This window comes from Centruroides sculpturatus, unplaced genomic scaffold, assembly GCF_000671375.1.
Source record: "Centruroides sculpturatus isolate CEXI.00-Female unplaced genomic scaffold, Cexi_2.0 scaffold783, whole genome shotgun sequence".
Lineage (NCBI taxonomy): Eukaryota > Metazoa > Arthropoda > Arachnida > Scorpiones > Buthidae > Centruroides > Centruroides sculpturatus.
In genome coordinates, this window is record NW_019384930.1 from 399,354 (window position 1) to 412,689 (window position 13,336).

General features: G+C 30.5%; 1 protein-coding gene across 1 annotated transcript; it reads left to right on the plus strand.

Annotated features, from left to right (window-relative positions):
* Nucleotides 1-12,964, plus strand: LOC111631953. Its single transcript, XM_023376302.1, has 5 exons — nt 1-101; nt 8,591-8,664; nt 8,754-8,849; nt 12,569-12,649; nt 12,789-12,964. Exons 1-5 carry the CDS (start codon nt 38-40, stop codon nt 12,912-12,914), a joined length of 441 nt encoding a protein of 146 aa, XP_023232070.1. The 5' UTR covers nt 1-37; the 3' UTR covers nt 12,915-12,964.
* Nucleotides 12,965-13,336: the final 372 nt, after the last annotated feature.

The window sequence follows — 13,336 nt, forward strand, 5'->3', positions numbered from 1 at the left end:
TACTACGAAGACAGTCTTATTTGTTTTCCTATTAAGGATGTTTATCTCTACAATAGCTGGTTCAGTTGAAGAATTCAAAAAAATATCAGAGAATATATGCCGTAAGATATTTTTTGATTTATTTAAAATGCAGTTGAACTTGTTATTAATTTATTTAACAGTGAAGATATTTTAAATAACAAATTTTTCCTTTCGTATATGTTGCAAATATTTAGATTACATATTACAGAAGTTGAGGAAATAATGACATAAGTTAGTACTGAAATTAGCAGACGATTCATAAATATAATTTTGAATAAATATTATATATAGACTTATATAGTTTCTGAAAAACAAAATTTACTCGTTATTTACCAGAATTATCTGGTGATATTGTGTTTAGATATTTAAATATGTAGTAATCTTTTATTTTGGAATTGTTTTCTGTTATGTAAGATATGTTTTATTAATAAGTTTATAAAAAATTTAGTAAGAATTTCAGGCGTATTTTAAAGCTGCATTAGCGTACTTCATACGTTAATTATGCAATAAGAAACACAAACGAGACAGATCTGCGGGAGGGATGCTTCTCGGAATAAGTTTTCTATGGAAAATTGGTCAATATTTTGAGGTTTACACACGTAAAGTAAATTCAGAAAACTTTGCGTGGCTAGCCTGTTTGTTTGTTACCCGAACCTGAATCCAACTAAGAGCACTTCCACACAATCGGAGAAAAGCGATTGTTCGCAGAATGCCGAATAATTGGTCTTTCGTCAAAGTACTGACCGAAGTGTTTCTCACATGTCGAGCTACACGTGTCGAGCATAGGTTTGTTATGAAAATGACGAATGTTTATCCGAAATCTAGAAAATAGATAAATTCTAACAACAATTTGCGCCACTCCTTTTGTAGTTATGAGTTAATGAAAAATAAGCAAGCCAATTTGGCATATATATTTTGTCTATCCCTCTCTCCTTTTAACACTTCGCTTTACTTTCTTATAACACGCTCGAAGCAATGACATTAACGTTTATTTTTCTCTTTCATCCAGCTATAGTAAATTTTTCACCTCGATTAACGTTTCATCAGACCATCTCAATTTCAAAATAATGAGCAAAAAGAACAAATGCGTGAAGGAAAATTTTGTCCCTTTTGGCACAATTTACCGATAAAGAGTGGAAAGTGACAAATATCAAATATTTTCAATAGTAAATCATCCGAACTACTCAGTATTCGTGAAGCGTTTGCTGTTCATTCGGCAAATACAGAATGTATGAAGGCATCCTAACAGCATTTTATGGTTTTTATCCACAGCTTTTGAAGATTCTTCACAACTAAAATTATTAGATATAATAAAATTTAAATAAGTAACAGATTAATTTCTGTTCTTTACTTTGAACTTTTTAAAAGCATTTTCCATAGGGATGAAATTATCTTCAAATATGAACTATTTTGAATACAGTAATACCCCGAACTTACGCGATAGGTGGGACCGAGCGGTAACCGCGTAAGTCGAATTCGCGTAAGTCGGGGTATAATTTCGCATATAAATACATACAAATAATTTTTAATTGGGGCCGGAGACTAAAGAAAACAATAATTTAGAAAAAAATGTTTAATAAAATCTTAAATAATACATATGTATAATAAATTAGGCCTATATTATTTTACAATTTTTCACATTTACTTGATTATTACGCCATAATTTTAACATTGTTTCCATCTCAGCGATAATACTGTGACGTTTACGAATGATGCTTGAATTTAAAGATTGAGCATTATTCACAGCTTCGAAATTTTTTCTTTGCCTTTTATAATTGTTCTGACCGACAATTCCGGTAGATCAAACTTCTTTGCCAATTCACAAATTTTCATTTTTGTATCGAAGTTTTTAATAATGGGTACGTTCAACGAGTACGTTCAAGTCAAACGAGTTAAACGCGTTAGTAACGAATCGTTCGAAAAGTCTAACGAAATAGGAATAACGAAGACTTCATTCTCGCTTAACTCGTTCGACTTTACGAACATACCCAATGTTAACTTTACATTCCAAAGATAAAGTTTCTCTTTTCTTGTTTGATGCAGAAGAAATAGTTCTACTTCGTTTGGATGACATAGTAGAGTCTCTCGAATCTCCGTAGATATAACAAACACAAAATAAATTGTAGCTATGTGTGGATTCCGCGCGACATATCCGAACATGTAAGCTGAACAATAGTGTGGGGGGAGTGAGTAATCAAGGGTTGCGTGGCGCTCAAACAAAAGAAGAATCGACGAAATTTGAAAATCGCGTAACTCCGGGTTCGCGTAAATCGGAGTATTACTGTATTTAATTTATAACGCTCCATTTCCTTCATTACATAATTTTAATTTTAACTCTAAGTTAACGGAAATAAAGGATCATTTTTCGTCCTGATGCGCTTGTATTCTGTTCTTAATAATCAGATAGCTAATGACTGCAGTTCCGTGTAAAGTTGTTTAGAACTACAGCAAATTGTAATTATAGATCATATTAAGTGAATTGGGATTGATAGACTAAGAAACACGTGGCCGATCTTCGAAGAAGTGTGCTTCCTTGAAAAATATTTTTATAGAAAACAATCTAACATTCGGATATTAGTGAAAGAAAACTCCACATGGCAAGCTCGTTGAACCAATTACCAATGTTTAATGATTTTTATCCATTCGGTCATACGTTTGGACATTCATAACATTACAACGTTCCTTTTCACCATTCTGTTATACACTTATATCTAAAATAATATTGTTTAAATGAAGTTAAAAAATCCAGTAACGCGTTGGTTAACTTTACCCGACAATACAATAGTTAAAACTGCGCATTGCGCCATCTGTTATGATATTTTATTTTAAAAGTTTTTATACTTTTAATTATTATAAAATGGCAAATAGTTTAATTTTCAGAGTAGGGATGAATTTTATAAAAAAATTGTAAATGCTAATAACGAATAAAATGGTCATTAAGTCCAACCCTACTTAAGATTTGACACACGTCCCCGTTATCGCCGTATCCCCTTGACTTTTAACCACCAAATTTAATAGCATCAATGCCCCTAATACACACACCTTCTTGCAAAATTTCAGAAATTTTTTGCAAAAAGAGTTATTAAGTTTGAAAGAAAGTGAAAAAACTCGTGCCTCTCATACACACTAACATTAAAATCCATACATACAGAAAAACTGTCCGAATTTGTTTTTCCATTTCTCATGGTTTCCTGAGTCCAAAAATGTAAAGTCTTTGACCGATAGCTATACTTTTCCTCTATTATATACTGTATAACAGAGCCGGAAAAGTAAAAAGAGTGATTTTCAAAGATTAGTGGTGCAGTACCATTACTTTATAGTCTATACATCTTACGTAAATCCAAGAATGTGACTAATTGACAAGACTATGTCTCGTTTATAAAATCGTACTGCCGTTTTATGTTACCAGCATAGAGGCATGAAGGATTACATATGGAGAGTTGATATTTTGCACAGAGTATTAGATGTCCAGATCATTTGCGCATAAAAGAATCCAAACTTGTAGGTAATCAGGAGACCGAGAACCGAGTCAAATCAAAATACAAAATGGCGACCCTCTTCTAGAAACAGGCAAAACAGCCACCTCACCCCACCGAAATCAGGTGGGGGAGAGTACCACCCACAGTCATTCTAAGAAGTGAACTCTGACTGAACTGAACCTTAGGATTGAACACGTAGTTTCTTCTATGTTAAATAAAATTTGTAATCTAATTTTGTAAATTTGGGAGTGCTTCAAATATGACGTTAAAACGGTTTTATGTCGTTAGAAGTTGGTTTTTATCATTATCTAGTACAGGTATACCTCGCCTTACGTCGGTAATTGGTTCCAGGAGAGGCGACGTAAGTCGAATTTACTTGTATCCGTATCTACTTGTCACTAGGCTAAACCATAAATTACCATTCCCGGTTCTGTATTTTATTTATTAATGCATTTTTAATAATATATGGTTAATAAAAATCTATTTTAAGCTTACAAACAAATAAATTTTAGTTTTTAATATAGTACAAAAAAAATAATGTAAATTTACGAATGTATGTACTGTAAATACAGTACATACTTGTAAATGTATATATTTTAATATGATTTTATGTGCTTTAAACGCTTTTCTAGTGATATTATTTCAATATTTGTGGCGGACAGACGAAAAGTCGAATAAAATGACTTAAACTTGATTTTTATTTTTCCATATACTTTTTTAACAAGCGACGTATAATCGGGAACGACGTAAGTCGAGGTATACCTGTATAGTAAAATCGTGGGACCGATAAAAGTTTGACGTTATATTTGGGTTGTTGTTAGATCCGATGACGTTATAATCGGGTTAAACTGTATATTGTTTGTGCAAAATAAAAAAATAATTTCGGACGATACAATAGCCACGATTATTTTTTTCAAAAACGGGAAATTTTCGTTACGCATCGACAAAAATTGAACCCGGGCCGACACGCAACGGAGAGAAATTTCGAAATTGGGTAGGTGAATTTCATCGAAAATGCATCGTGGACGATCTCGTGGTCGTGGCTGGCGAAGTTTGAACGATCGCTCCCAAAAGCAGCGATACCAAAGAAGATTGGAGAATAAGAACGAGACCCGCCTTGAGCGTCAAAGTGATTCCGCTTAGTAGTGAATCTCCGATACATAGTCTTGTCCCAAATACGGTTTTGCCGTTTTACTTGTTTTATGTAATAGACTAATTTTGAATTGTCTATTTCGCGAAATTATTATTTTTTTCAATAATATATCAACTTTTGTTTCGCTTATTGAATTATGACTTGTAAAACGCTTAGGAAAACATTTATTTTAGTATTGTCTTATTACTTAAAGAATTAACGATATTTTTTACTTGCTCATGATGTCTATTATGTACAGATTACATTAAATGCTAATTGATCATTACAGCTCACACATATATAAAGTAAACGCAGCAAAATCTTAAATACAGTCGAACCTTTGTTTTCGAACATAATTCGTTCCTAAAAGTTGTTCTGAAACCGAAACAAATTTTTCCATAAAAACCAATATAAAACGAATTAATCTGTTTCTTATCCCCAAAATAAAGCTTTGTTTTTTTACTTTTTAAACTGTATTTTACGTATTAAAGTCCCTACAAATGCAATGTAATAATATTATATATAAATTTTTGTTATTTAATTTGACATAAGCACCTTTAAACACAAACTCTTGGATGCCATTTATATTATGTGAATGTTAATTAACGCGATTTTTATTAATTTGATTTAAAGTCAACTGCGGCCTGTACCGAAAAACTGAAGTAGTATGTTTCTCGCATGCCCATTGAAATGTAATTTAAATAGTAACGTCATCAATGATTCGTGTCGTGACGTCTAATGACGCGAGGCGATCTCGGCGCCACTAACAACTAAACTAGTAGTCCTGTCGCTGATTGGTCAGACCGTTGACTTTCTTTAACGTAAGAAATATAGGGAGTTAATTGTCTGTGTCGCTCTCTAATCGTGCCTAGTAGCTTGTTCAGAAACCGAGTTATCGTACGGCAAATATGAGTTCCAAATTCTGTTCGTGAATCGATTTGTTCGAAAAATGAGTCGTTCGAAAACCGAGGTTTGACTGTATTAGAAATTCCAGAGCATCGATAGACGAAAGAGAAACAAAATGAAAGCTCTCCAAAATACTTAAGTCGCTATATTTAGCCTACTAACTAGCTTGTTATAACCGGTGTTATTAATCGTAAAAACGTATGTAGTAAAACTCATTTTAAAAACATTATCAAAATGACTATAAACTATCTGGGAAGTATGTCTAATAAATAGCGAGTTTATAGAAAAATAATTAGAATTAAGAATGTCCCATTCAGAAATAAAATATTTTGAGTTGATAGATCTGGAAAACCAAATATTTAAGCTATATAGTTTTCAGTGTAAACTTTTGACTGAACACAGGTGAGTGTTATGTGATACTCATGCAGTAATAATGTAGCGTATCTATTTTGCGATACATTATTGTCGCAGTAATTAATTAAGTAGATATAATATTTATTTTTAAAAATTATATATAATTTAATATCTTAAAAAAACTTTTGCCGATAGATAATGCTACAGATAAAGCCGACATGCCGAATATAGACAGAAATTTATTGATATATATAAAAATCAAATCAGCATTATGCATGACATTATCTAAGTTAGATGTATATGTAACATAATTTTAAGTTTCATATTAATTGGTTGAACGGCATAGGAGTGCATAACGAACGAACAAATAAACAAACATCATTTATATATATGAATGCTGAGCTAATTTCATTTCTCGCGATTGTCAATTTTGTCAATTTGGCAGGAATATTGACAGATTCCTGAAAACATAATATCAATTGTCGATTTCAAGTATTACGAAAACTTTTGTTCAATATACGAAATGAGCAACATTCTCTAATTTGGCTTAACATATATAATATTATGCTTATGCCGAAACTATGTGGACTGTATTAGTATGGTTTATAATACGATTTTAAACATTAATATATGTATAATACTTATACAGTGGAAACTCGCTTAACGAGCATAATTCGTTCCAGAATCTTACTCATAATGCTAAACACTCGTTAAGCGAAACAATTTTTCTCATATAAATTAATGTAAAATAAGATAATGCGTTTCAAACCGAAAAAATACAGAAATATTTCGTGTATAACGTTTATTCAAAGAAAATTATACAATATACATCATTAAGAAGTGTGAATCATTATCTTTCAATGAACCAACCTCGAATGCGAATTCGATTTGCAGAAAACAAAACAAAAAAAATTACAGATGATATATGTATGATAAACACGCCAAACGATAAGCCAAATGTTTGGGCTATGTAAAAGCTATAATTAAATATTATAAATTAGGTGTTGAAATAGAAACACACTCTGTGTTAGTGAATCAAAGAAATAAAACAACACGGTTTCAGAAGATTTAAAATAATTAACTTTTAATATAGACATTTCTAAAATTTAATTTGGAATTGGTCATTAAATTTAACACGAGATGAAAGCACAGCTGCCTACCTCTAGTCAAATTAATTAATTTTTATATTTAATTATAGCTTTTACATAACCCAAGAATTTGGAATATCGTTTGGCGTGCTTATTATATAACGGGCTATGTTTGTTGATGTCTATACGTTATATGTGTGAATACAAGTTTGAAAAAATGTATAAGCACAAGCGGCACTAAGATGCTAGCAGAACGAGTGCTAAACACAGACTGATGGAACTTGAACACAATCCAGGACTTCCCCTCTCCTCGTCACTCGTTATGCGAGATGCTCGTTAAGCGAGGCTCCACTGTACTTTCAATGTTAAAAAATTGGTTTTAACATATTCATAATAATATTTATTATATATTTTTGAATCAGTCATGATGTGAGTTTTCTAAAAAAATATATTTCTTGTGTAAGATGTTCTATGCAATACAGAAAAAATCGATACGAAGGATATGAAAAGAAGTTCAATATTATCAGAATAGCAGAAAAATGACAAATAACATTGTTTGTTTATATAAATCTTTTACAGAATTCACAAAAACTTATAATACAATTTAGATTATTACTCTAAATATTTGAATAGTCTCTAGCTGAACAATATTTCGATATAGTACAGTACATAATATATCGTATTTTTGGAAAATTGTTGGGTTAAATACGTGAAGTACAGTAGACCCCCCCTATAAAACGAGTTCATATAGTTCGGATTCCTATATGACGGCGAAAAAATTACGACCGTATTCCTATAAACACGCTAAAAGAGACTCGTATAATTCAGTAAAACGTCATCACTGACTCGTATCGCGACAGGAGTGGTCGAATCTAGACCAATAGCGGATATTGCACAAACCGTTGAGTTTAAACGAGCAGCGGATCTACTGAAAACCATTTATTATTTAACGTCCATAAAAATTATACTGTATTTATATTAATGATGTCTCCAAAGTTCAGCAAAGTTTTCGCAGAAAAATAATTTATCATGAAGCACGCGAGCGTCATTCGATGCACCGCTCCGCGACGAAAACAAGCTTGAGCAATGGCGTCTTCGAACGGTGCAAACTCGGTAACTAACCCTACAATTTTTTGTTTATAGCATAGTTTATATGGATTATTCCCAAAAAATTATACGTATTTTGGAAATGTTGAGTCGAATTAGTCTAGAATCGATTAATTTTATGGAAGAAAACCTNATAGCATAGTTTATATGGATTATTCCCAAAAAATTATACGTATTTTGGAAATGTTGAGTCGAATTAGTCTAGAATCGATTAATTTTATGGAAGATAACTTTTCAAAAGCCGTAGTCCGTAAACTGCATACATGCTGGACTGTGATTGGCTCATGTATTTAAGACTCGTAGAAAATGGATTTCATAAAAACCGGAACGTATCTACCGTGTTATAGGGGAGTCGACTGTAAATTCATAAGAAAATATTATATGACATAGCAATTATTAAAACCAATTATTTTATGATAAAATTTTATAAAAAATTGTGCGTATATCTTATAGCTAATATAATTTGTATAAATTTATATACTTTTCAACTTTTGAACTTCAAGAATTGTCGAATGAAGATAAAAAAATTTATTTACATTGTGTTAAAAAGAAAGTAGCTCTGATATTATCTGAAGAGGTGTGTATGTATTGCCATTAATTATAGTTATAAGAATTTAATCAAAGCGAATTAATTTCAATATTCAATTTTTTATTCAATGCCTATAGTTTCATTCATTAACGATTCGTGAATGCCCTAATTTTCCTTACGAGTCACGTTATTTTCACTTACTTAACATTTCATGTGAACATCTTAATCAGAAGGTAAGTTATATTGTATTGCGAGTTAATAAGCTAATTTATTAAAATTATAAGTATACTAGCAGGTGGGCCCGGCGTTGCTCGGGCAAAAGTAACGATAACTAAGATAAAGATTATTACGTTACAGTCAACCTTACCCGTTTTCACAGAATGCAAGAATTCTGTCCCCTTAGAGAATTTTTAGATGGGTCTAAAAATATGTTCGATTTCCCGCAAAAACGAAAAAACTGCATCTGCGTATCGCACGTCGCTTTCTCTTAACAATTCCATTGTTACGTAAGATTTCCATTGTTGACACTTCCATTGTTACTTAAAACTTTTATTGTTACTTAAAACTTCCATTGTTACTTAACACTTCCATTGTTACTTAGCACTTCCATTGTTACCTAACACCGCCATTGTTACTTAACACTTCCATTGTTGATGGAAGTGTTAAGCCTTAATCCTGTCTTTCTCCCCCCCGGGAGGAATTTCGAAAAATCCCTTCTTAGTGTGCGTTTTCGTGACGTACCCTAACTGTGTACCAAATTTCAGCTTCCAACTCCTAACCGTTTGGGCTCTGCACTTATTATTATTATTATTATCAACCCGTCTCGATTATATTATAGATTTAATAGTTATAATGTAACAATCGTTACAGCTAATACCTAATTAATAATTTAATGTTACTAGAAAATGTTTGTATTAAAAGAATTTTTTCATGCAACATAATTATTCAGCCTTTCATTATTCTTATATCAGACATATTTAATGATTAAAAGCAAAATTTTACGCTTCTGAATTATCTTTGATATATTTTCAAATATAATATAAATATAATTTAGTAAATAGAAAAAAATCAAATTTGAATCCTTCTACAATTGGTTGTATTGAATTTTTTGCGCTAACGTTTTATATATAGAAGTTATCATGAAAAAGTATCCTGTAAAATATTGTATTTAATAAAATATTATTATATGGTGATGCCTTTTGTTTTTTGAAAATAACAGCACTATGGTCTAAAAAACCCATTGTCTTAATTTTCTTGAAGGCTGTCATTCCACCGAAAGATGAGAGGTGAACCAATGTATCCAGAATCTCTCCCATTTTAAAAATTTTATTTCAGATTGTCAATTTTTCAGCTGAATTCAGTATAGTAATCTATGAAAATAAGGTCCTGGAAAGTCTGCAGTCCTGGAAGTCTCGAAAACTTTCAGGACTGCAGACTTGATTCGATTGTCCGTCTGACTTTCTTCTCTGGCAATAAGTAATGAAGATGTTTGCAGCTTAGTTGGGAAGAAACGATGAAATGACTGATTAGGTCATTTTTTCGTTTATCTAAGGCTTCTAAGCTGTAATAAATATGATTAATGTGAGTCGGATATACATGCGTTTGAATTTTCACTAAATATACACTCATATATATGTGCTGTACGTAAAAATGCCAAACATATGAATTGCTACATGTATGTTAAAATACAAGTATTCATTATGCATAAATGCGCCAGTAATATAAACTACAATTTGCAAGTTGAATTTCATATGTACTTCTGACTGAGAGCAAATTTTCCTAACTTCTTTTATATCACATATTATAGGTACTTGATCATTAAGTACTACTGTGTTTAGGTACTTGATCATTAAGTACTGCTGGCAGCACTGTCACTTTTGTGTGGTGTTTTTTTGAGGACTGTGTGTCATGCTGAATCGAACGTTTTTGATACTAGATAACTTCTAAAGTATAATTTTTAAACCTTAACCTTGGGTTAGGTACAATAGGTGACCTAAGGAAGATTAAAATTACAATTACACAAGGCGAATTAGAATGTTTCTTATAGCAGAAATGAAGTCAATTGAATTACAAATAGAATTATACGTTCAATTAAATTTTAACTTTCTATATTATCTGATTTATTATTATTGAATTTGTTTTCATACGTACAATTTTTTACAAGATGTTTGAAGATGATTCAGTTACTCTAATTCCCTTATTTTATAGTTAAGAGACTGGCTAAAGTAATCGTATATTCTTGATTAAAGACTTGTACAAACGATGAGAAATAAGTAAACTCTCTTAAATTATTAACTAATTATAGAATTGGTGTCATAGTTGATAATAATGTTTCGTTCCCACTGATACTATTAATTCTACTAAAGTTAGTTTCAGAGCAATTAGAATTTAATATGAAACTAAAATATAATTATTCACTTTTATAACCACTTAAAAGCGGTTTTCTTGATGAATAAACCGAAATGTCCTTCGAATCCGACGTTTACCCGAGTTCAAAAATTACTCAGATATTTTATTTATATGCATTTAGGATCTAACAAAATTGGAAGAATCATGTTGGCATCCGGAATAACACTATAACTTAAAGTCTGTTCTTGTTCTTGCAAACTAAATATGAACTCTGATTAAAATACTTTAATTTGCAAACCTACAGAATGTTTCTCTTGTTCGTTCGGTACCAATTAGTACCGGTTTAAACATTATTTCAAGTGAATTTCTGTGAGTCGTTATATAAAATACTGGGTAGCGATTTCATGAATCTCTGGTGGCAATATCTTTTGTGCAATACACCGCAACTAATTATTTGCATACGTGTCTAACACTACCAAGTGTTACAATTATCGGAGAAATCTGTCTGTGAGCGTTACGTTTTGTCAATGAATGTATGTATCGTAACTTATCGAAGGTTGCTACGTACAAGTAATCGTTATATGTAAACTGTTGAGCAATTTAATGGAAAAAAGTAAAAATGCAATATTTATTTTCTCGAAATTTATTAATGAAAAACATAGACTTAATATACAACGTATCACTTTTTTACATTAACTTGCACAGAACTATGCAGTATATATTACTCGAATAAGAAATCGTTATACCGTATATAAGGTTTTTTTCTTTCCATTGACGAATTTGTTTTGGTAGGATAATTATCAGTATCTGTCTCTTTTTCCCCTTCGTAAAACTTTTTTGTAGAATGCTAAGTTATGTAGCAGTTCCACATTTCGTTCTTCAATTAAAGATTCTCCAATTACATTTAAATTAAAATTTTCGAATGAGAAAGACTCAAGTATGTTTTTCTCTTAACTCCTGTCGAATTGGTACAATAACAATTTTAGACCTTAGTTTTAAATTATCCTCCAAAATTAATCAATCAATCATCATATAATATTCTTTTATTGAATACAGTACAGTATTTTATTTACTTATTGTTGATAATATCGGGATCAGTCTTAGGATATGCATCACCCAATTGCATAACGTAAAACAAACAATTAAACAAAAAATATACTCCTATAAGATTTACACTACATCTAGAGTGTTTACTATAAGAACTGCAGTTAGGTCTGTTACAAAATTGGGCGCAAAAATCTTGATTTTGGAATTTTTTCGCCTCCTCGCAGATTATAATCCTAAGTCAAGAACCCATAGACTTCGTTTCAGTTGGTTTAAGACTGCCTAGACACGTAGAAATTTCATATTTAAAACATGATAAAAATACGATTTTAGCAAAATAACTTTAGATTAACTTTTTTACCATTTACTAATTATTATACTAAACATATCGATTAAGATTTTAAATTCATTATTTTTTTCAAATTTTAATATATAATATATAAGCAACTTTTACATATTTTAAAAAATGTTTTAAATTTAAATTTTATCAAATTTTATGTTCATTTAACATTTTCCTTATGTAAAATATATCTTATTATATTAATTATGCTTTTTTAAGCTTGGAGATATTCCATTTCAAAACAGATCGTGTATAGCACATTTGCATATGTTTCGCTATGCTGGTTTTTCACTCTATGAGGTAACAAATAGTTTCTTTACTCAATTGTAAATGATTTACGTATAATTTAAAACAAGTAAAATTAAAGTAATTTTCAAAATTCCAAAATAATAACAAATTATATTAACAAAAACTAATATATTATTATTATTTCATTTAGGCTCTCTTCGTTAAAGACTGTTTGATGGAAGTTATCGAGAATTCAGCAATAACTTTGTCTCTATCGAATGTAAAAACTATAATTTTATCGGGAATTATAATCTTATTTTATATGATGAAATACTAAATTCACATATTAAACGATAATCATTACAAATAAATTCATGAGTATAACAATTATATTCAATGTCTGATTAACGCTTTAATTAATAAATTATGAGATAAGTGTTGTTATAAGTAACGAATAGTTCTTAAAATGAAATGAATCCTATTACTTTTACAATACAAATTACTTTATTTATAATTTTTTTCCAAATATATTATTCAATTTCTTTACTTAATTGATCTCGAAATTTAAATTTATATACCGGTAAAATATTTAACTAATTACATGGTCAGATTAGAATTAATATCAATATATCCGTGTTATCTACTATTTTTGAGATTATTAAACAGTAATAGATTAATTTGAGCTTTAACAATGTCAGACCACGAAAGACTAACTTGGTGGCTGATATTAGGACTAAATATAAATACAATAGACCCCCC